This window comes from Siphateles boraxobius, unplaced genomic scaffold (assembly GCF_051911475.1).
Source record: "Siphateles boraxobius isolate OS27281-9 unplaced genomic scaffold, OSU_SipBor_1 54, whole genome shotgun sequence".
Taxonomy (NCBI): domain Eukaryota; kingdom Metazoa; phylum Chordata; class Actinopteri; order Cypriniformes; family Leuciscidae; genus Siphateles; species Siphateles boraxobius.
Window position 1 is genome coordinate 4,186,271 of NW_027509180.1, and position 23,472 is coordinate 4,209,742.

At 39.5% G+C, this 23,472-nt stretch overlaps 1 protein-coding gene across 4 annotated transcripts in view; it reads right to left on the reverse strand.

Moving 5' to 3' along the window:
* The window catches only part of LOC143714414 (uncharacterized), a 1,189,624-nt gene that overhangs the window by 738,885 nt on the left and 427,267 nt on the right, over nucleotides 1-23,472 (reverse strand). The window contains exon 3 of one of the 4 annotated variants that reach the window (XM_077205567.1): nucleotides 819-1,090. The exons of the other annotated variants lie outside the window; for them this stretch is intronic. Within the exon in view, the coding sequence (XP_077061682.1) occupies nucleotides 819-867 (49 nt within the window). The 5' untranslated portion in view covers nucleotides 868-1,090. The remainder of the gene's footprint in view (nucleotides 1-818; nucleotides 1,091-23,472) is intronic. 4 annotated transcript variants of the gene reach the window in all.

Genomic DNA, 23,472 nt, shown 5'->3' on the forward strand with positions numbered 1-23,472 from the left:
TTGCATTCACCTGTTTCTCATCACCCTGTTAGTCCCTTTCTATTTATTCCATGTTCATTCACTCATTGCAAAGTTTTGTTTTGTGTCCCACTGCATCTCTGAACGTTTACCTGGTTTCTGTATTTTGCCTTTTTTCCCTGCCTGTCTTTGGATTTCCCGTTTGCCTTGTTCCCTGCCTTGTATGTTTTGTTTGTTTGGACTGCCTACCGGGACTTTGACCTATTGCTTATCTGTTTGACCACGATTCTCGATCACCCCTTTATATTATAATAAAAGCTGCGTTTGGATCTTAACTTGCCTTTCTCAGAGCAGTTTGACATTAATAGTAAGTGAGGTAGTTTTTATAATAGTTTATTATTACAATATTTAAGTTATGTAGTACCAACTGACTCCCATGTATAGTTTACAGCATTATTTGAAAGATTTTCAGTCCTTGAGAACATTTGCCATGTACTTTATCTGATACAGTATACCCAAAACAATCAATATCGAATCGAAAGCTTGTGAATAGAAATCTAATCAAAATTTGTGCCAATACCCAGCAAACTATATTGAGAAATGTCTAAATGTTTGGTAACATGGCTGCAAAAAAATGTGAGCCAGTTATAAATGTAAAATAAAACGTCTAAAATATTTAGTTGGACCCGATGTTGACAATCAATTCAACAATTTATCAAACCTCCCTTTACTGACCTTTTTTTGTAAACAAGAACATTTTGTACCATTTCATATTGTTTTTGTAAAAGTGATGAAGTTCTTGAATCTTTCTAACATGAATGTTCTTCAGCTTCATGAATGAATGAAGAATAAACACCAACCTCTTTGTTCTTCAGTGTGTTTCATTCTGCAGGGTTCTGGATCACTCATGTTCTCACTGTCCTCTTTAATAAACTCAGTCTTTATAGATTTCAGCTCTTCCTGATGCTTTGATGCTCGTCTTCACTTGTAGCTGATGGGAATATTCCAGAATTTATTGGAGGATTACAGTGGGAGGAGCTTCACTGATGATGAATTACAGTGGGAGGAGCTTCACTGATGATGAATTACAGTGGGAGGAGCTTCACTGATGATGTGATTGCTGTGGGAGGAGCTGCAAAAATCAAAGTTATCAGTTACTGAGTTTGTTTTAATACTAAATGACACATCTAAGCATTTATGTATATCTCTATATAGAAACCAACAATTAGCCTCAGTATATTCACATTTCACACCAATGAAATGAGCTTCAATTGTTAATTTAGGAGATCTGAAGACATCAGCATAATCAGTGAGGTGAAAACAGGAACGATTGTCATGAAATAAAGAGTGTTTTCAGCAGATCTGTTAATATTGATGATCCTCAGACTATCAACACTCATTCAACAAGACATTCAGGATCATCAGCAGATCATCTCACTTTATTCTGAGTGTTTGCTGTTAGAAACACATTATTGAGTCAGGATGAAAAAAGCAGATAAAACTGCTCTATTGAAAGATGATACTGTTATTTCTCTTAATATGTCATGGATAAAACAAATAATACAAAGACAAATAATAATGACACTCACCTTCACCACTACAGCAATACAACTATGAACTGAAACATGGTTTGATTTTATGATAACTACATTGTATTAAACATTTTATCAAATAATTTGCTGCCTTTCTATCAGTTAGTACTGGCTGCAGATAAAGTCCTAATTGTTGTTGATTTTAATATACATGTGGATAATGAAAGAGATGCATTGGGACTGGCATTTAAAGACATTGTAAACTCAATTAGAGTTTGTGAACCTGAACACGTGTCAGGACCTACTCATTGTCGTAAACATACTCTAGATCTAATACTATCACATGGAATAGATGTTGATACCCTTGAAATTCTGCAGCAGAGCGATGACATCTCAGATCATTATCTAGTCTCATGTATATTACATTTAGCCAAGGCTGCAAAGTAGTGATGGCCGGTTCATGAACGAATCGGACTGAATCGTTCAAAACAGTTCGCATCTTGCATCAGCGCTGATCCACAAGCTACTAAAGCTACTCACTTTTGGACATGCCTGACACAGTCCCTCCTACTCGAAATAAACAATATCCCGGAGTATAGGCCTATGTTACTCCAGTAACTCCAACAGCTCACTGAACTGAGACATGTTGTGTGAGAGAAGTGCTGAGCACGAGCAGCTGATACTGAGCATGCGCATATTACCGAACGTACAGGTACAGCAATCACCACTAAAGAACCGAGAACTGTTTCTTTCGGACACGTTCGACATACTGAGAACCATTGAGCTGAGCATTCGTGCAATTTTTACAGAGGGACGAAATGCATGTTTCTTAATTGTTGAACATCAATAAGTATAACAAAATAAAACATGTTTATCACATAATTACTGTCTTATCACTGTAGTATTTTAAAGTTTGGAAACACAATGAATGGATTGTAAAACTAAACATTTATTATTATACTAAAACATTATTTTGAGGAACAGCTAAATTAATTTAAGTCTATATAAATCATTGACGTAAACTCTTGCCAAGGTTTTAAGGGGGCTTAGTAAAAGTTTATAATGTGTTATCAAAACATAATGTATTAAACATACTGGAGACATGCATCGACTTTGTAGTTGTCGACGGTACAGTAGCCAAGGTTTCAGCAGTTCTAAGCTCAGCACACACAGGCCTACTGCAACAGAGTTTCTCAAATCACCAGTACAGAACCTACCGAGAACTGTTTCTCTCGGACACGTTCGATACGGAGAACCGATGAGCTGGTGTATATGGTATTATATAAGTTTATACAATAACAAATAAAACCAAATTGATGAAGACCATTTTATTCACTTTATATCTTTAAGACACATGAAACGTCCACGTTTGCTTATTGCCTGGGTTCATCTGCAAAATGTAAATGTAAGAAACTTATCCAAGATGATTATGAAGATATTACTATTAATTAAAGGGGTGTTGATTATGATTTCACTTTTCTAATTTTAGTTAGTGTGAAATGTTGCTGTGTGAGCATAAACAACATCTGAAAAGTTACACCGCTATAAGTTCAAAGCAAAGGAAGATATTTGCTTTTAAATAAAAGGACTACAACAAACGGCTGGTAGGAACTACACGACATTCCTCCCGGGTTAGTGACATCAACAACCCTTAAGCCGCCTTTCCACGGCACACGACAAACGACACCCGTTGGACCGGAAGTCATTCATTTAAAATGGAGAGTCGCACGGGAGCTGCGGGGAGTTCCGATCATATGCGTATGCGGAAAATTCGTATCCGGTTTGAGCTTTGGATCCGTTGAAATATCTGAAGTTCTGCGTCCGTAGGCGACCGGCCGACCGGATGTGATGTATTCTAATCAAATCTATGAGCATGCGGCTAGAATTACCAATATTTCAACTCTTTAATGTTATTCTGCAAACGCTATTTCTGTAAAATGTCGGTTATTAATAATTATGGCAGAAAGAAATATTTTGTAATTATTAAATCAATATTTATAATGATTAGCTCGGTAAAATCTATTGTTTTTATTGTAGATGTATTGAGGGTCATTTGTTTTGTGTGGATATATTCATGTGTAACGGAGTTAAAAATATACTTTATTAATTCAAATATCCAATTTATGTTTAATTCAGTTTTAACCATATTTTAATTATCATTTAATGATTTGTCGGGCATTTGTGAATTTTATCCTAATAAGATTAATTTATTTATATTGCTATCGTTTCCTTCGGAGATGTCGTTGCTGCACTGCGCCTCTATTGTACCTCCTAAGTTGCCGTAGTTTCCGTCTACTACTCACAACAGTGTTTTGTGTTGCTGAGGTAGTTTGCGTGTGAAATGCTGCTGCGCTATTTTATTGTTTGCTTTTGAAATTGAGCCAATAAATATTGAAGGGTCACAACACAAAGTTAATATGATATTAACTAGCTGTTTTGTGCCGTTTTTATGGTTAAATATAAGTTTTAACAATGCTTTGTTTAACTCTTTTTATTTTCGCGCCATTTTCGCGCTGTTTCTGTGCAATGTAAATAACGGAGGCTCTGCAGTCCATGTTGAGAGTGTAAATTCTGTTATTCAATGAATAGGAGCAGAGGTGCAGATAGAAGGAAACAGTAACCAGAAGCCAATTAATGTGATATTGTCTTCTGCAGGTATGTGTATCTTTGTTAGATGTTATACTTTTTTTTGTTATCCGTGCAGTTACCCAAACCCACGTACTGTTTAATTTTGCTCACTGAAACTGTTAGAGAGTATAAAACATTGTTTCTCATGTTTTTCTGAGCGCGTACTGAAGTGCACTGTCGAACAGCGCCAAACTGGATTTTTGTTGGGTCAGACCGATCTCTGATAGCGATGGGGGGCCGAGACCGAGAGAGCTACATGGAGCTACATGGAAAAAATATGCACCAAATAAGCCACTTTGAAATTTTGCTGTTTTCATGAATACAAAAGTTGGGTGACCCTCCCCCTGGACTAAAAAAAGTTGTACGACCCTCCCCTCAACAAAGAATAAAAAGACATGACCCTCCCCTATTTTCCTCCGGTGGTCCTTTCCGAAAATACAGACCGGTCCCTTACTTGTTTTTTAGATTTATTTTAATTTTTTCTAACATGTCCTGTTCTGTAAGCTTGCTCTTTATTTATTGTTTTTTATACTGTAGTATACAACCAGTACAACATGTCCGGTTCTATAGACATGCTCTTTATTTTATTTTTTTATAATGTACAATCAGTAAATCATGTCCTGTTCTGTAGACAAGGTTATTATTTATTTATACATGTTGTACCAGTCCAATATGACTGTCAGTTGAAATAAACTTTGTGTTGTATGAAAACATTTCACTACACTGTGGCTGCACTTAGTGTTTTTAAAGGACTACTTAGATTGAGTATAAGTTGCTGTTGCACTTTCGTATTTAAAACTGTAATGCCTTTTATCTAACAAAATTGTTTCTGGACATTAAGTTTTAAAGAGATTAATTTTTATATTATTAAATTATTATTATTATTCAAAATTATTATTTTGTTGCACTGTTTTACAGATATATTCCAAACCTAAAATACCGTTTTCAGTTTTGTGTTAGATTTGTGGCTGTGACATAATAATATATTACTGTCAAATGCATGTAAGATAATACAAATTTCACTGTATGTATTTGTTCATGTTTTATCAAGGGATAAGTCTGAAACACGGCATAAAATAATTATATCATGGCTACAGTTAACGTTACGTTAAACATGGTTCTGTGTTTACAAACATTTTCTTTACTGTGGTTAAACCATGGTGGTCAGTCTCGTAATGTGCTTATACTTCTGTTGACGACAGATATTTGGCTACATTTGAAGAGAGAGGGAGTGTGTGTGTGTGTGTGAGAGAGAGAGAGAGAGAGAGAGAGAGAGAGAGAGAGAGAGAGAGAGAGAGAGAGAGAGCGAGCAGATCAAATAATCCCTTCGAGGATTGTAATATTGAGTTCAAAGGGGAAATGAAGCAGTCAGTCAAGTTTACATGATTTACAAGATGGATTTCCACTATAATCAAAAATTATATAAGAAACATGACAAATGTTAACATATAAAAGAAACACCGTTATATCTTTCGCAGCAAGGGCGCCGCCATTGTGCAGTATTATAACCGGTGACGTCACGGGGTCGGTTTGCTCTGTGCTGAGTTCAGTAAAATACAGTGAAAGATGCATGTAAGCTGGTCGAACCAGCGAACAACTAACGTTAGGTACAGTCATTGTTAGCTAACAGCTGTAAGCATGAACTAGCTAACGCTAACTTAGTGTTTAGCTAGTGAACTTTATTAGTACCAGACAAAAAGACGACGTCTAACGTTAACAAACTGCACATGGAAACATTGTTCGCGATGTCTGCCATCATATTCCTGTCTCTTGTCAACACCATGGTTGCAATACATGGTCAAGATCAGCGTCTTGACAGCAGATGGATTGTGCTATCGTGGCGTAATAATCTGTTTGGTTGTAAAATGTATTACCTGAATGAAATGAAATCGAATGTATCGTCCTGTGGAATCATTCATTCACAGACAGCATACGAATCTTCCTGTTACGACTCGGAGTCGAGTGTGAATTGAAAGCGCTTCAGTGATTCAGTGCGTGCAGGAAACCGAACAGTTTGTATGTATCTATTCAAGGTCGTGTGTTGATTTCAAAGGCTGAAGGGATCTCCAGAATTGTATATCCAGTGTTATCTCTTTATGTAGATTGTAAAATGTGTGCCGCAGTTGATACAATCTTATTTAAATTTATTTGGAGAGGTAAAACAGAATATATTAAAAGGAAAACCATAATAAGAATTGTATCAGAAGGAGGACTAAATGCTTTAGACTTTGACACTATCAATAATATATTTAAAATTAATTGGATCAAACATTCTCCTTCTGAAAATAACCTTCCATGGTTTTTCATTCCCAATTTAAACTTCAAAGAATGTGGTGGTCTTAATTTTCTACTTGCTTGTGATTTTAAATGCACTAAACTCCCAATTAAGTTGTCTAACTTTCACAAACAAGCTTTGAATGTGTGGAAATTAGTTTACAAACACAATATCTCTCCCCATTCCTGTGTTATTTGGAATAACCAATATGTATTATTCAAAAACAAAACCATTTTTTGGAATGATTAGTTTAACAAAGGTTTATTTTTTGTTACAGAATTGATAAATCAATCAGGTGACCTACTTAATTATAATGAATTTGTTAATTATATTGAGACAAATGTATCTTCTAAAGAATACTTTAAACTCATTCGTTGTATCTCCCCGAAACGTCCTGGTTGCGTATGCAACCCACCGTTCCCCGAAGGAGGGAACGGAGGACGCAGTCGACGGTCGACTGAATTGGGATCTCGCTAGAGAGCCTATCCTCTTCGAGTTAGGGGTGGGGGAAAAAATCGATTCTTAGATGCATCGCGATGCGGACGTGGACGATTCTGAATCGATTCACAAATGTCAAAAATCGATTTTCAAAAAAAAAAAATTCTTTTTTTTTAGATATGTAGCCTATTTATAATGACGTAATATTGACGGAACGCAAAAGACGGAACTCTGAAGCGCGGAAGTGCAGTGCCCGGACCGTCTGTCTGTGGCGTGCGCACTGTGGAGACGCGATGGCTGAGCGCGAAATCCAAACACCCTCCTTGTTAAAAGCTGACGTGTGGAAATATTTTGGCTTCTATGAAGTTGAAGGGGGAAAGGAGCTGGACAAGAGCCACATTATTTGTAAGCTTTGTAGAATAAAACTAAAATATTTCGGCAACACGACAAATATGAGAAGCCATATGACACGTTTCCACCCAGAGGAGGAAAAACACTCGGCTTTACCAGAGCCGTTTCTCTCTATGGCTCTGGGCTGTACCGGTGTTCAGACGATTTCTGCTGCCTTGTCGAAAAATGCTACCCAAACGCAAATCGATCATAGATAATGTTGATTCATTCTCTATTGTTTCCATAATGGTGTAAATCTCACAATATTATAACATCGTTATTTCATTTTAATCAGGGTAAGTGTATGGGGAGCATATTTGGATATTTTAAATGAACTAGCAATTATCACATTTGATATAACAAGTAAAAATGATATTATTATATGAAATAAAATTATAATAAAATTCGAAGTTAAGAGTACAGTATAATGTACTGTTTTTATTTTTAAAACGGTGTGAAAAGTAAAAATTATCATCAAATATTCATCTTTGACCTGTCAAAGTTTCCTACAAGTATCCACAGCAAGGATGCATAGATTTATGGGCGTGGTAAGCAGAAGAAAAATGAGTCTGCAAATGCACCAGTAAGTAGCACATCTCGATGGGTAGCATGAATCGTCAGAACACCTGTTGTTGTTATATTATTAATTTACTACAAGTATGCTGCTAGTTCAGGCACACATTTATTTTCCTGTTGGTTCTTTGCAATGTTAATAAAATATATTGTACGTTAATTCTTTATGGGTCATTACTTTGTACTTTTAAAGCAAAGTATTTATATTCACACACACACACACACACACACACAAAAGATTCAGATAATCGATAATCGCTTTTGAATCGAATCGCAGGCCTCTGAATCGTAATCGAATCGAATCGTGAGGTGCCTAGAGATTCCCACCCCTACTTCGAGTACTATTGAACGAGCCAATGTAATTGGCGTGCGTGATTCGCATCACACACTCCCCCCCTGCGGCGCGGGTATAAATACGGAAATGGATGCACGCACTAGTTGCTTTTCGCTGAGGAACCGAGAGTAACACGGGGTCAGCGGTGGTCCAGCGGTAGTGGCAAGGGGACTACGTCCTCCGTTCCCTCCTTCAAGGAACGGTGGGTTGCATACGCAACCAGGACGTTCCCTTTCAGTCGATAACGTCAGACGTAGTCGACGGTCGACTGAATTGGGATAACCTTTGAAAACGCCACTAACGCTTCCACCTTCCAGTGCCTAAACCAAAGCCTCCTGATACCCCCGCAAATTTAAGGCGGGGAAGGACAGGGCTTAGGCCAGGGAAGTCACTGCTGTTCCTACAGGACCACTGGGAAAGCGTTCCCCGTACATTGGAAGGAAGGGACGCTGCGGAAGCCACATCCAACCCCGAGGGAGGTAACGTGGAGAATACACATATGAACTGGGCGGAAACCGGGCAGTCTAACATATGGAATGTCACTGGGGTGGCTCCAGCCTAAGACGGGGGGAGACACACCGGACAGTGACGGCAGAGAGACTCTGCCGAGGGAAGACACGGGCTCGCCGCTGGGAGCCGTATCGTGGAAGAATACACATATGGGGTCACGTAGGGACCGCAACATATGGATCCCAGCCTAACACAGGTTCCACACTGCTTACGAGTGGTAGGCCTAACACCAGACGTTCCGCACGTCCGACGTCGGAGGGGTGTGGAGGAACTCCACAGGGTTCAATTTTAAGGGAACTCAACTGGAGTAGAAAGGCGCACATATCCAGTCCATAGGAGGGGAATGGCGCAGCAAGCCGACACTTGAACCGGGCTCACGGTGAAACTGGCTTCATGAGAAGGGAGCCCACGGGAAGCAGCGGTTCAACTAGGTGTCGTCCAGCCCCCAACTCTACAATCTGTTTAGCAAAGCATATCGTCAACTCCCAGGCGGAGCACTTTACACTCATCATAGAGGAGCTCAACACCTAAGTGGACATGTTGCATCTCGGATTTTTACCGAAATGAAGGCAAGCACTAAGTGCAACTTTGCATGGAAACAGCCTTCCCTCTCTGCTGAGTTCCAACAGATATTTGTAGAGCTGGTCTGAGGTCTATGGCTTGCACTCTGTACACGTCCAAGCGAACGGACAGAGAAGCCAGGGCTGGATCTGCCTCCTCCAGGGCAGCGCTTGCAGGCTCACCACCTGCTCCTATTACGGGAGAGGTAGGAACCTCGGGCACAATCCGAGCCGGGGTCTCAGCTTGTGAGAGTTAGCCGGCCCAGACTCCAGGCACAATACGTTGACCGAAAGCGAGCAAGTCCCTACCCTCTAGTAGAGACCACGCGAGCAGGAGAACTGATATAACAGAATTTTTAACTCACTGCCTGCAGTGGCTCAGGGGCGGTCTCTGCAGTGCAGTCGCACCAGGGACAAGGCCCAAGAGGATAAAGAGGGACGCAAGGATTTACAAGACCTTGCTCCTCAGGAACCTGACGATCAGAACGTGCTTCTGCACACTTCTGCAACACGATGAGCTTCGTTTAAACACCAAGGAAAACAGCCTACTCCAACCCATTTTGCAGGAAAGAGAAAACTGAATTGATCGAAAGCTTTCAGGATCTCCTCTGGAGAGAAGACGCACTCAACGACTAGGTTCCACTTCAAAAGGCGTAAGCACGCTACCCATTTCTAGGGGGTGCTCGCAGAATTGATGGTAACTATAACATGTCCCTGTGATAGCCACCTGAACCTCCGCGTTCAGATGAAAGCCCGCCCGGAATCTCCGGGGGAAGAACGCGGGTGCCATCATGCCCCGTCCCTGAAAGAGTTTTCAGGGGAAGTCAGGAAGGCTGTCGATGGGAACCAGGACTAGTTGGGCCAATAAGGGGCAACTATGAAGACCTGTTCCTCTCCTGACTTGGCACGTAGGTGCAAGCGACGTCGGCGCAAAAAGGAGCATTGCTCAACACAACATGTGAAAATCACTGGGCTTCAGGAGCATTTTCTGCTCAGCACTTGAGTGTGATAAGTTCACTGAGCTTCAGGAGCATTCCTGCTCAACACATGAGTGTGATAAACTCACTGAGCTTCAGGAGCATTTCTGCTCAGCACTGCGTTTGATGAATTCACTGAGCTACAGGAGCATTTCTGCTCAACACCTGAGTGTGATGAACTCACTGAGCTACAGGAGCATTGCTGCTCAACATGAAGTGTGATGAATTCACTGACTTGAGCAGGCGTAAGGCGACCATGAGTCGCAGTCGCTTTTAGAAGGCTCACTGGGGTTAAACGCATTTCTGCGGGCCCCTGGGGCAGCTGAGAGCCAGTGTTTGTCCAAGGGTAGTCCGCTCGGTTTGTACAAACACTGGCAGGAAGACGAAACCGGAGGGGCAACTGAGCGGCCCCGGAATGGTCATGACCCAGCTGGACCCAGGAGATGGAGTCTCCACTTGCCCTGGCTATAACTGTCGTGAGGCTCGATGGCGGCACGATTGAGTAAAGCAGGAAGAGTGGAACAAAGCGTCCTCAGAAGCTTCTGACTCCAAGGAGGAGGCGACGGGTGTGTTGTGACATGCAAGGGAAGCTTGCGCAACGGTCGCAATGTCTAACAACTCGAGGCACGAATGCCCGTGTAGTCGAGGGTCGCCCAGGCCCCCGTTAAAACACGCCCTTTGCACAAGGCCCCTCTGTTGAAGAGGGTTTGGCAGCAGACCGGGATGAACTATAGTCACACAGGGTGAGCTGCTCTGCCACGGTCACCTCGGGACTCGATCATGAAGCTAGCGCTGAAGCGGTCACATATGGAGGAACCCAATCGCTGCAACTACCATATACCCCAGGAGCCTCTGAAAGTTCTTTCAGTGGGACCCTTTCTCACTTCAAACACCAGCTGAACACATTCTCATTGGAGAGACGTGTTAGACCGAGTCCATCTCCAAAACAGAAAAAGAGATACTAAGCCCGTGGGCGAGATTACTCTCTTCCAGTTGACCTGTAGACCCAACGGCTCTGGAGCACTCGAAGGGAAGGACACTGTACTGATACTCCACCCTTACACACAACCCACAGAATGGCCTGCGGTGCGGAAGGTAGAGATCTGTTTTTAAGCACATGTCTTTCAGGTCGGAGCTGCAGACCAATCTTGGGCCAAGATGGTCACGACCCACCACCTAGTAGCACGAAGAACGAGTTTACAACTGGCCTTCGTACCGGCTGGAGGAGCGGTTCACCACCTGATAAGCTCTCCATGCATTTCGGGAAAGAAACGCATTGGGGCGGCGAGCTGAGAATCAGCGCGGCCCGCCCCAAGATACCAAACTCCAGATTCCAACCGAGACTGAACGGGACACGGTGGAGGTTCCACCCGAGCCCGGCAGCCTCGGAGGCCCGTTTCAGCATAGCTGATAATTCTGGATCCGGCTCGGGCAACATTGAACTCCCGGAGGGAGACAATGCAGCCGAGTCATCATCTCTAGAAGTCAGCTCACCCTCCGATTCTGCAATCGGCGTCCTGTCCTCCAGGGGAGCCCCGAGTGAAACCGCTGGCCCACCCATTACAGATGGACCAGCAGACAACACAGGAGGCTCCAGTGGTTGCAGTTGAAGGGAGGACTGAGGAGCCCACAGGGAATGGTTACCGGGCGGGACATCCAACACTATCCTCCGGTCACCCATCCCACACAGCACCCGAGGGTGGGGCATGGTAATGGGGACTCGCTCTCCGCGAACGAAGGCGAGTCTCGCCCTCAACACTGCGACAGTCATGTTCCCACAGTGAAAACATGAGCTGTCCACAAAAGCTGTCTCAGCGTGCTGTAAGCCCAAACACGTGACACAACAGTTGTGACCATCAGAGAGAGACAGGGAACGACCGCACCCAGAAACGCACGGGTGGAATGACATCTTGAAAAAGACCCAAAGACGCGTGTTGCTCTTTCAGAAAATAGGGCCGTCACCAGTGCCGGAGCACACAGGGGAATGACCGCGGCAACACTGAACAGAGAACTGAAACAGTGAAGCACTCACTTTTCCGCCCTCTAACCAGCCATCAACACACACAAACATTTAGAAATTTGTAGGGCTGAAACGATTCCTCGAGTTACTCGATTACAAAAATTCCTCGAGGCAAAAACTCTGCCTCGAAGCCTCGTTAAATTCTTATGTAAAATTTAATTCACTATACGCAGATCTATACTATAGCGCGTGATACATTTTTAATTTATTTGGCGCGATGGCGGAGAGTAAAGATGTCCATAAACGGCAGAGAATGTCTAAAGTTTGGGATCATTACATACTTAAAAAGGAAGAAAGGAAGAGAACAAGGTGCAATGTGTCTACTGCGAAGTAGACCTGGCATACCACAACAGTACGACTTCAATGATTCAGAATCTGAACTGAAAACATCCACTCCATGCTCTCACCAAGCGTCACTGAAACATTAACCTAATGGTGTGTTCACACAGAGCGCGAATAGAGCGTCAAATACGCGAATAGAGAGTCAAATACGCGTGTATCGCGTCTAGTTGGACTCTTAAACATTCGCTCGAGTTTAAATTTTTCAACGTGCGCGGAAGACGTTCGCGTCATTCGCGACGCCCGGTTCGAATGATGCGTCTATTCGCGTCTTTGCACTGACTTTGTATGTAGGCTAATCTACTCGCGCAAATAATTAAATTTGCGTTCGGTGTGTGAACCCCTTCACTCACACACAGACACAGACACACACGCATACATACACACGCATGCACCCTCGTCTCTCTCACGCGCCAGTCAGATCAATTGCGGCAATGCATCACATATGCTTAAACTTTCATATAGCCACGCAACAATAATTTCAGCATTCATTCACTGTATACACCGCGACGTGATGGAGGATCAAATATTGTATTGCAGTCTTTGCGAGACCTTGTTTGTATGTCACGTCTTCCAAATAGTTACAGACAACAACAAAAAATTAAATTCCCCAGCCTGCTTCTCCAAATCCACTCGTACTTTTGGGCAAGACATTTTAATTGGCTACCAAAGTAATTGAGCATAGAACATTGTTGGCACTTATACTAATGGGTAAAAATTGCAATAAATAGGCCTAGTTTTGGAGCCAAATGTTGGAGTTGGAATAAGTTTTTTTTGTTTTGTTTTTTGAGAAATAAAAGCCAAATGCTTGATCATTTTACAGCCACATCATTTTCGTTATGAATTATTTGTTTTGGTTGTTTAAAAACACAAAAAATTATCCGATTACTCGATTAAGTGCTAGATTAATCGATTACAAAAAGAATCGATAGCTGCAGCCCTAGAAATTTGTTGCTGTTAAAACAGCAGTTGAGAGCTCAAAGCTCGCGATCACCGCTGCACTCGCACTGTAGAACACCAGCACTGGGAGAGTCTTCCTGAAGAACACCGACACACTCGCTCGCTGTAGACAACAGCACTCTCAGAGACCTCAAACGATCGGCTCCGAAGCGAAAGGCAACTAGTGCGTGCATCCACTTCTGTATTTATACCCGCGCCGCGGGGGCGGAGTGTGTGATGCGAATCACGCACGCCAATTACATTGGCTCGTTCAATAGTACTCGAAGAGGATAGGCTCTCTAGCGAGATCCAAATTCAGTCTACTGTTGACTACGTCTGACGTTATCGACTGAAAGGGAACTACTTTATCTTATAAAAAACGAAAAGATGTATAATCCTGTAATTCTAAATTCTCTTCCTAGTCTGACTGTACGGGGTCTTTTCATTAGAGATGAAAAATTTAATAATATATATATATCAGAAGAATTTTAATCAAAGAAAAAAGTTCTTCGCCTAAAGCAATGGTTAAGTGGAAAAAGGACCACCACTTTCTTGTTTTTAAGAATTTGTGGTCTGATATAAATAAACATGTAATCCCTAATAAAGTCAGAGAAACTCACTTTAAAATAATAAACAGATACTATCCTTGTAATGATTTTATTAGTAAATTTAAAGACGGGTTTTCGCCATTATGTAGTTTCTGTAAAGAAGAAAATGAAACAATTGTACACTTATTTTTCAGTTGTAGTTATACTAATTTATTTTGGTCCCAAGTTTCTTGGTTTCTTTTTGAGTTATTTTATACATTTGTCACAATAACTGATGTAATGGTCTTGTTTATGGATTGTAATTCTGGTTTATTGGAAATGGATAATATAATTAAACTTCTCATTCTATTTGGAAAATATCATATACATAAAGCAAAGTGTATATCGACTGTACCAAATGTTAGACTATTTTCCACTGATCTGAAGATGTTTTATGACTCTCTAACTTCAATACAAAACAATCGAAAAGCTCTAAAGACATCAAAACTGTTGAAGTGGATACTTAATGTATTAGAAACATAATTGATATGTGATCTAAGAGGCAGAATTGTGATATTTTTGTTTTACGGATTCAAATGTCTCTGTATTCCCCTTTACTGTTTTCTCAATAAAAAAAATAAAAAACTACTGTTATGGTAACGGGCGTGACGCTCCGGACAGCGTGAACTAGGCGCTTAGCGAATCACAACACACTGGGCCAAGCTGACCAATCAGAGCCCGTTGTGTGTTTCTGAGGGAGAGGCTTATAACCAGGAAATCAGACCGGTTTACGAGAAGGGACACAGCGTGTAGAATTAAGGTAAATTATATGAAAAATAATGCCAAAATATAAAAAACATGAACATGTTAGACTGCACCCCATAAACACTAAAGCCTTCGAAAAAAAGCTTGAAAAAAACGTATTTTCTAATTCTCGAATGCTCACAGTGCTACTTTGAACCAATAATAGGATCAAAAAGCAGTTGAAGGAAAATTAGTATTTAGTTATCTGACTACAATATAAGTAATCTGACCCCTTTAAAATTCAATTATTGTTGTTCTTTAATGTTTCAGTATCTAGATTGTATATACCTTTATATCTTAATTATGTTCAGCACTATTATGGTCAGTTTATAAGCTTTCATAAACATGTTAGAAAACTATTAAAAAAACAAAAACGCTAGTGTCATTCTTTTTCAACCCGGAAATTAGATTTGTTTTTCTTTTTTTTTCATTTCTATAATGTTATAGTGAATGATGACAATGGTAATATGGTAATGGTAAAATATTGGTAATAACTGCACTGAAAGGTAAATGTAAATTAAATTATGTTCTCGGTTATGCCTCCAACAAATTAATAAGCAGCTCACACTTTCAGCCTGTTTGAAATTAAGTTTTATTTGTGTCAAAGTTCACGCATTAACCCGAGGCAGAATTAATTAACCGAAGGAATTAGAGTTATCTTGACTTTATACTAATATTACCCTTTTAATGTATATTCGAAAGTTTGTTGGTTATACTAGGCTTTAAAATAAAGTAAAAATAGAGTGTGTTTATTATACCAGACTGTTCGTTTTCAGAGGAAAAACGTAAAAGATTAAAGTGTTCATGAACACAAGCATTGTTTTATTTGAGAAAAGGAGCCTGAAGGCCTGCGAGCAACAGCAGGAGCAAAAACAAAAAACAGCAGAAGTAACAATAACCATTAGGAGGAGCTGCAAACCGAGACGTGAAGGCAGACATGTTCCGGCTCATGCGGTGTTAGTAGGGCTGGATGATTTTGGCTAAAATCATAATCGCGATTAATCGAACAAGTTACCTCGATTACGATTATTGAACGATTATTTAAAAAAAATTCTCTCATGTGTCACTGGCAAGGCGTATACTGTAAATATGTTCACGGTTTTTTTTTTTAATGAAAGAATGCATAATCCTATCTTTGTGATTCTAAAATAAGGAAACACACCGATAGCTTTTAATGCTTACTTATTAAATATTTCAAACAATTGAAACAAACAAAGCATACAATGCTTGAAATAAAAACGTCTTATAAAAAAGTTTTAATGTAAAGCGAAAGTTTCCTAAAAATGTAGAAAATAGTTATTTTTGTAAACAAAATAAATTATTGTAAATATTGCCATCTTAAAAGTAAAATATAACTTGTATAAAACTAAAAAAACTAATCCTTTTCATATTGTGTAGCATTTGTAAATGCTTGTGTTATGGAAACCTGCTTTTGTGGAGTGGAGGCACTTGTTGCTGGGCGTTTTTCAGTCTCTCTGTTTTTTCGCGTGTTTCTTTGGTACAAGCGGCTCCTGTTGCTGAGTTGACTCAGTGTTTGAGTTCCCTTTCAGGGAAAATACACGGATAAAGTGGACCGGGATTTGACCCGGGTTCGTTTAACTTTGGTTCACTCACACTGCCAGTGATTTTCTGAATCAAGAGAGTGCGTTCACACAGACACACACAACCCGCGAAGACACTTGACATGTCCCAGCTGCGTCTATAGTTTGCTTATGAGCTGTGATTTCTCTCGAGAAACAACGCTTGTAAATTTTATCTCTGATTCGATCATAAACTAGCGCATTACGTACCGTTTCACGCTGGCGAACGATCCCGGCTCAGCGCCATCATTACGACACGGCATTGATTATGGCTTTTGTTCACACAGCGCGCGTTCCGGGACTGAACACGGCAATGTTACAATGTCCCCAACCTGGCATCAATCCCGGGTCGTGTTTGCGTTCACACAGAAGGTGTTTGTTCTGGCAATTTCCCGGGATCAACCCGCTGTGTGAAAGGGGCTGATGTTGCTTCAATGTCGCAGACTGGACGGGGCGGAGTCACGTGACTACACACGCGGCAATATGCTTTAAGGGGAAAGTACATTAACACACAGTGGGCGGAAATATTCATAGGATTAAAAAACCGAAATAACCGACATGGTAAAATTACGTCGGTTATAGGCTCTGAATTTCGGTTTCGATTATTTTTCGATTAATCATCCAGCCCTAGGTGTTTGTATACTTTACCACAGCTGAAGTGAAATAAATGCAATATTTGCCAAATACACAGATGTTTCAGAGACATTTTCATTCAATACTTTATGTACTGCTTCATACAGCGTCTATTTGAACAAGAATGAAGTTAAAAGCTACTGTCAATGAAGGGGAGTCTATGTTTTTTAATCAGTTTTAACCAGATAAACCACATAGAATCTATTAAACACATTTTAATCAGATAAACATGATACAATATAAGATGAAGATAATGTTTACTGTTATCAAGGGCCTGTTGCAAATGGCACACTTCAAATGCACTTCATATGTCTTGTGGACTTACAATGGCTGCCGCGTGCGCGTGTCGATTTAAGTCCGTGATTTTGTACCGGCCCTTTAGGCGTAATTTGCGGGTGTCTGACATGCCCCCATCACTTTTTGCTAAGGTCGATATTGTGCCCACCACTTTTGAAACATCTCGCGGCATGAATGTACCAATACAAATAAATAAAAAATCTTCAGTTATAGCAGAGCATTCATTTCATTCGTTTGTTAAATAAGAGGCGATCTACCGCTGAAATGTGTTGTTTTTGCTTGGGGATTGTTGGTATCACGAGTGACGGCACGCTCTAGTGCCACGCTCTAAACGCTCTGACTTTCTTTCAAGCCAAGCACGAAGTAATTTCGATATAAATTTCGTTTTAAACACGAAGTTTGAAATGTCTCTCTCTACCTTAAAAAAAGAAAAGTTGACTCAGACAACAGGCAGTTCAACAATGAATGGACAGAGAAATACGCGTTTATTGCCGTCGATGCGAATCCTGTGTAATGTAACAATGCCTTAGGCCTACGTGTCTTAGTGCATCACAATGTGCATATGTTGTTCTGCATTTACAAAATAGAATATATTGATTCCTTCAGTGTGTTGTTGTAATTTCTTTATTTGTTACCATAATTACTCACATTCTCCGGCCCCTTATCCATATTAATTGAATAGCCCTGCCGTAGGGTGTCCCATTTGTCATTTAAGCTCTCAGAAGGGTGCTCGCGAGTGCGATTTCTAACCAGCATGCACTTCTTCAAGTCAGCTGCCGCTCGTTCTGCACAGAGCTGCATGAAGTCGCAGTGAAGCCTATTACGGCAGTGGTACGGTACTAATGGGTGGGGCTAGACTCATTGCATAACAGTAATTGGTTGACAGAGTATTGTCACTTGCGCGTGCACTTAACTGTTGTAACGTTAAACTAGCGCTGACATTGTATGTTTGACTGAATTGTTTTGCTTTATTTCTTATTTTATAGCTATATTTTTATAGCTTCTTGTACCTTTCACTCATACTTTTATAATGGCTATTATTGATTAAACGATGAAGCCCATTGTCCGACATTTAATTTTTGTACTAAGGCAGTAAATAGTTATTCCCATTACACGTCAATTTGGTTCCTGTTTTCACCTCATTTATTATGCTGACGTCTTCTCGATCTCCTGTAAATTGACACATTAACCTCATTTCACTGGTCTAAGACTAAAGGTATTTGTTGGTTACTAATATGTATGTTTTTCTGACCATTATTAATATGTATTGTACAATACAATATTTGTAGCCTGGTTAAAACCAGACCGTTCTCAGTTGTAACTGAGTTAGGGTCTGGCAAAGCGTCATAGACAAATCATTTCCAGAGGGGCGTCACCAACGGACGTCACGGATAGATCTAAAACCAATCAGAGCGATGAAGGAGATGACGTATGCATAGCGGCGGAGAAACATCTCCGAGTGTTGTTCTTTGCTCGGTTTTTAACAAAAAGGAAACGTTCAAATCGCTTAAAACAGACGCGATAGCTGATTCGAACGAGTGATGTTCGACAGCGGTATCCATCTTTGTAATGTAGGCTACAAAATCTGCTTCAAAATCCCAGCGCTGCCGTCATCATGTAAAGCCCGCCCCAACGCTTCTGATTGGTGCCTCGATTTCGACGGATTGGAAATGGGCTTGAATGAGCTCTTTGCCAGACTAACTTTCAGAGCAAATCTAAATTTGCCGGAAGTTGTCTGGGTTTTCCCAGGCTACAATATTTGTGTTCTTTTCTGTATTTCTAGATATCTGCCTATATTTTAATTGGTGGTGGGAATCTTTAGGCACCTCACAAATCCGATCCGATTCTGAGAGTCGCAACACATCCGATTACTTTTTTTTCCTATTAATTAATTAGTTTACCAACTAAAATTTTAAAATCCTTTTTTATTAAATCACATAACTCGGGTTAACTCTGGTTTTAATTCAGTGCATGGTATTATTAACACACTGTAAAGATTACAGTAAAGAACTGTAAATTCACAACTGCTCTTGTTTTGCTGGTTGAACAGTATAATTGTAGTTGATGATTTATGGTACTCTTGTAAATTTACAGGTTTACTGGCTACCAAAATTGCCAGTAAGTTTCTTTAAATTTTACAGCAATTTTTTACAGTAGGAACTCAATGGAAGGATAGGAGAATCCACACTGGAGAAAAGCCGTTCACATGTGATCAATGTAGGAAGACTTTCACGCAATCATTACACCTTAAAGGACACATGAGGATGCACACCGGGGAGAAGCCATTCACACGTGATCAATGTGGCAAAACATTTCTTGGGTCAACAGCTCTAAAGGCACACCTGACAGTTCATACGAAGGAGAACCCATAAATATGTTCTCCGTGTGGAAAGAGTTTTTCACTGCAGCACACTTTACATAGACATCAGAAAACTCATACTGGTGTGAGAGAGTACATGTGCTTTGAGTGTGGGAAGACTTTTATTAGACAGAACTATTTAAAACTGCATGAGAGAATTCACACTGCAAAACCTTACAAGTGTTCACACTGCGACAAGAGATTCATTCGATCAGAATATTTGAAAACACATGAGTGGATCCACAGCAGAGAGAAACCACACAACCTTGTTTAAAACAACTTGCGATATTGTGATCTAAATCCAGTGTTAGTTCAGTGTAATTGCCACGTATGCAGTATTTAGTTTGATCAAACTCTTCAGCTGTGTTCCTGTAACTCTTCATCTCGTCTCTCTCTGCTGTGATCATGAAATACTGCAGTATGAGATGATGATCAACAGAAGACAAACCAGTCCGAGACTCACGGTTATTAAAACCATCACCACACACCAGTTATAGGTGGAGATGGAGTGATTTGACTGCACTGAAAACAAATTGGACTAGGATTTACTTGAAAAAAGCTAGGCAACTTTTTTCACTCAGAAAATGCTAGTACATTTACAAAGATTTGTCAAGTAAAAACCTAAACATATTTATCAGTAGCTTTAATTAGAAATCTTTAAGTTAAATTTACTTGGAATATGGAATTAGGTAAACTTTCCTTAACCTAGTTAAGTGAAAATAACAAAGAAAATAAGTAATTTTAACTTGTAGTTTACCTAGTAAAGGGTTGATTAATATCGATTTAGTTGAAATTTCCTTTGCATTACATTTCACTACAACAATAATATTGCATTTTATTAGTCATTTGTAGTATGTGCTTTACTTAGATCATCTAAGTAATTTATACTTCATCATGTCAGATGTTAAGCATCATGTGAATGCAAAGACCTCAATACTTGGTTGACAATACACAATGGCGGTAACATTTGATGGGTCGTTTTTGTGTTTGAATGTGTCATTTTGAGCAAAAAAATTACTCGAAATGTCACAAAATGGCAAGTTACTAATCCTGACAACAAAAAACAATGATAAAACAGTGTAAATACAGCTGGAAACCATTGAAAAATGAACCTCATTAATTATTCAAGGTCCAGTGCATTATGGGAATCCCAGTATCAGAAAAGTTGAGTAATTTTTACTTAATTTTATTGATTTGATATTTACACTTTCATTTCTACTCCCTTGAATTAAGTACTGATATGGAATTTACTTAGTTTTTTTTAATTCTTGCCTGAACTAACTTTTTCATGTAAATTACATTGGGTTTTTTTCAGAAGTATTTACTCCACCAAAAAATATTTTTTTACAGTGAGTGACTAACTTACACAGAAGAGATTTTGTTGCACGTGGGAATTACACTGAACTAACACTGGATTTAGTTCGCAATGTCACCACTTTGATTGATCAACAAGAAAAGAAAGCTTTTAAACAAGGTTAATACGAATCCATTTCAGTGTCAGTAGTGTATTTTTTCCTAATTGTCTTTGTCCTTGCTGTTTTATAAAGTGTGTGTGTTTCTGTTCTAAAATCAGATGGGTTTTTCATCTCCATGGAAGAGAAGAGCTGGTCTGATAGCTGACAAGGGTTGTCACGATTCCTCGATTAAAGTCGAGTATTCGATTTTAAAAAAAATCCTCGATTGCAATTTACCTGTGTCGAGTAAGTGGCAAAATAACGGAAATGTAATACATGGTAGAATTAAAAAATATATATTTACTTTTTTTCTTTTTTTTTGTATTTACAATTTACAAATGTAACGCATTATTACACCTTTTTCTAAGGCTGCGCGATTATTTTTGAATGTCTTTTCTTTGAAATTAGCAACAACAAAAAAAAACTTTTTTTTTTTTCAACGGCCCATATCTTAAAATGGAACGTTGCGACTTCCGACTCGTTTCGCCAGAGCGGGTCACAAATATATACCGTAGTATCAAATACATAGTACACAAGACAGTAAATCATTCACACAGTTTCTGGGATGCATGTTCATTTATAGATCAGTTCATCTATGATTAATGCAGCAAAGTCTGTTTTAACCCTCTGGGGTCGGCGGTATCGCCGGCGATAACAGCTCACTTTTTTCCTTATCAGTGCAAAAGAGACTCAAATTACTCTGTTGATTTTGATCTTACATATAAGTGTTGTACATCATTCGATTCCTGTTAAGTTTGTATTTTTTTTGTGGAACCTCACAATAAAAAACAAAGTGTTGTGCTTTTCGCCTAATAAAGAAAAATAAACTTGATGCGCGTTCTGCGTTCTCTCTGTCAGTGAAGTCCATTCTGAAACGCGTCCGAAAAATGAACTGTAACTAAGTCAATACATGTCACAGAGAAACGAGACTTGTGTCTTTTTAAAGCTTGTATTCTTTTCTTTTAAATGAAATAATTTATTAAAAAAATAAATATTTCCAGTTTATGTAATCCGTTTGAAACCGTGCCATCCTCAAAACGCAATGAATCTATCAGTGAAGAAACTTCGTGTTTTTATGCCATTGATCGCTGGGCGTGTGCTATGCATAACGTTAGATCACCTATTTACCACGTGAAAAGCGTGGCGGCCTCAGCTAATTAAAGATAATGAACTGAGAATGAAAAAACTGTACCTCTCATTGGTACTCCGACAAAGAGGCCCTTCAGATGATTCTGGACAGCGAGGAAGAATTCACTTTTCCTCAGAGGAAGATTATAACTCGACGAGGAACGGCTGCATTTTGAAGAACGAATTGATCCCGCCGAGGATACAAGTTCGGAGAAAGTTGTTTAGTGTTTTATAATTTCTTTTCTGATCGTATAGAGCTCAAATGAATTTTCAGGCTATATTTTGCCTAGCTTTTGACATCTTGCAGAAAAGATTGCCTCACAATATCCCTAACATTCGTGTATAGCCTACGCTTGTGTAAACTTTTTAAATGTGATATTACTCTCTAAAGATATTTGTATATTAAATATATAGTTTTGATTGGCTTATGACACTGATTATCATGCTAAAATACTGCCTTTTGCGTTATGTATTTTGTTTGCGAATAACTGCATGTTTAGGTATAGCCTATTGATTTAGTGAAATATATTTCAGCCTCCGGTAAAATATGTGATACTGTCTAAATACAATATATTTTTTATATAAAAATGTTGAGTTTTGGTTAGCCTATGACACTACTTATGCTAAAATAGTGCCTTATGCGTAGCCTAATGTATTTTGTTTGTGAATAACTTAGGTTATATAACGAGAAATATTTCAGGCTCCGGTAAAAGAGGTCTAAATAAAATACATTTTTTATATAATTACATGTTCAGTGTTGGTTAGCCCATGACACTATAATATGCGTAAATAACTGAATACAGGTGTAAATGTTTGAAATGTCGTTCACGAACGATCGGTTCATTGCGTGTAGGCCTATCACTAAATGCGTGCGGTCTATATGGGCCATCAACAGATATTTCTCCGTCCCATGGCCCATCAACAGATATATACATACATTGTGCATCCATACCCATTAATTGTCCATCTGTTTACTTTGGATAATGTATGCTAACAGTTTTTTTATTTTTTTTAGGAATGTGTCTGCATCATGCTCTCCTTGTGTCGTTCAGTTCTCAGTGCGATCGAGAATCATACTGAGTAAGTGCACAGACGCAATTTTTTACAGATGAAATTTAGCCTAATTGTGTTTACATCGTCATAATGTAAAAGTAGGCTACCTATTCTTGTGTGAAATTACAAACAAAACATTATCCATGGCAATTAGTGATTGATAA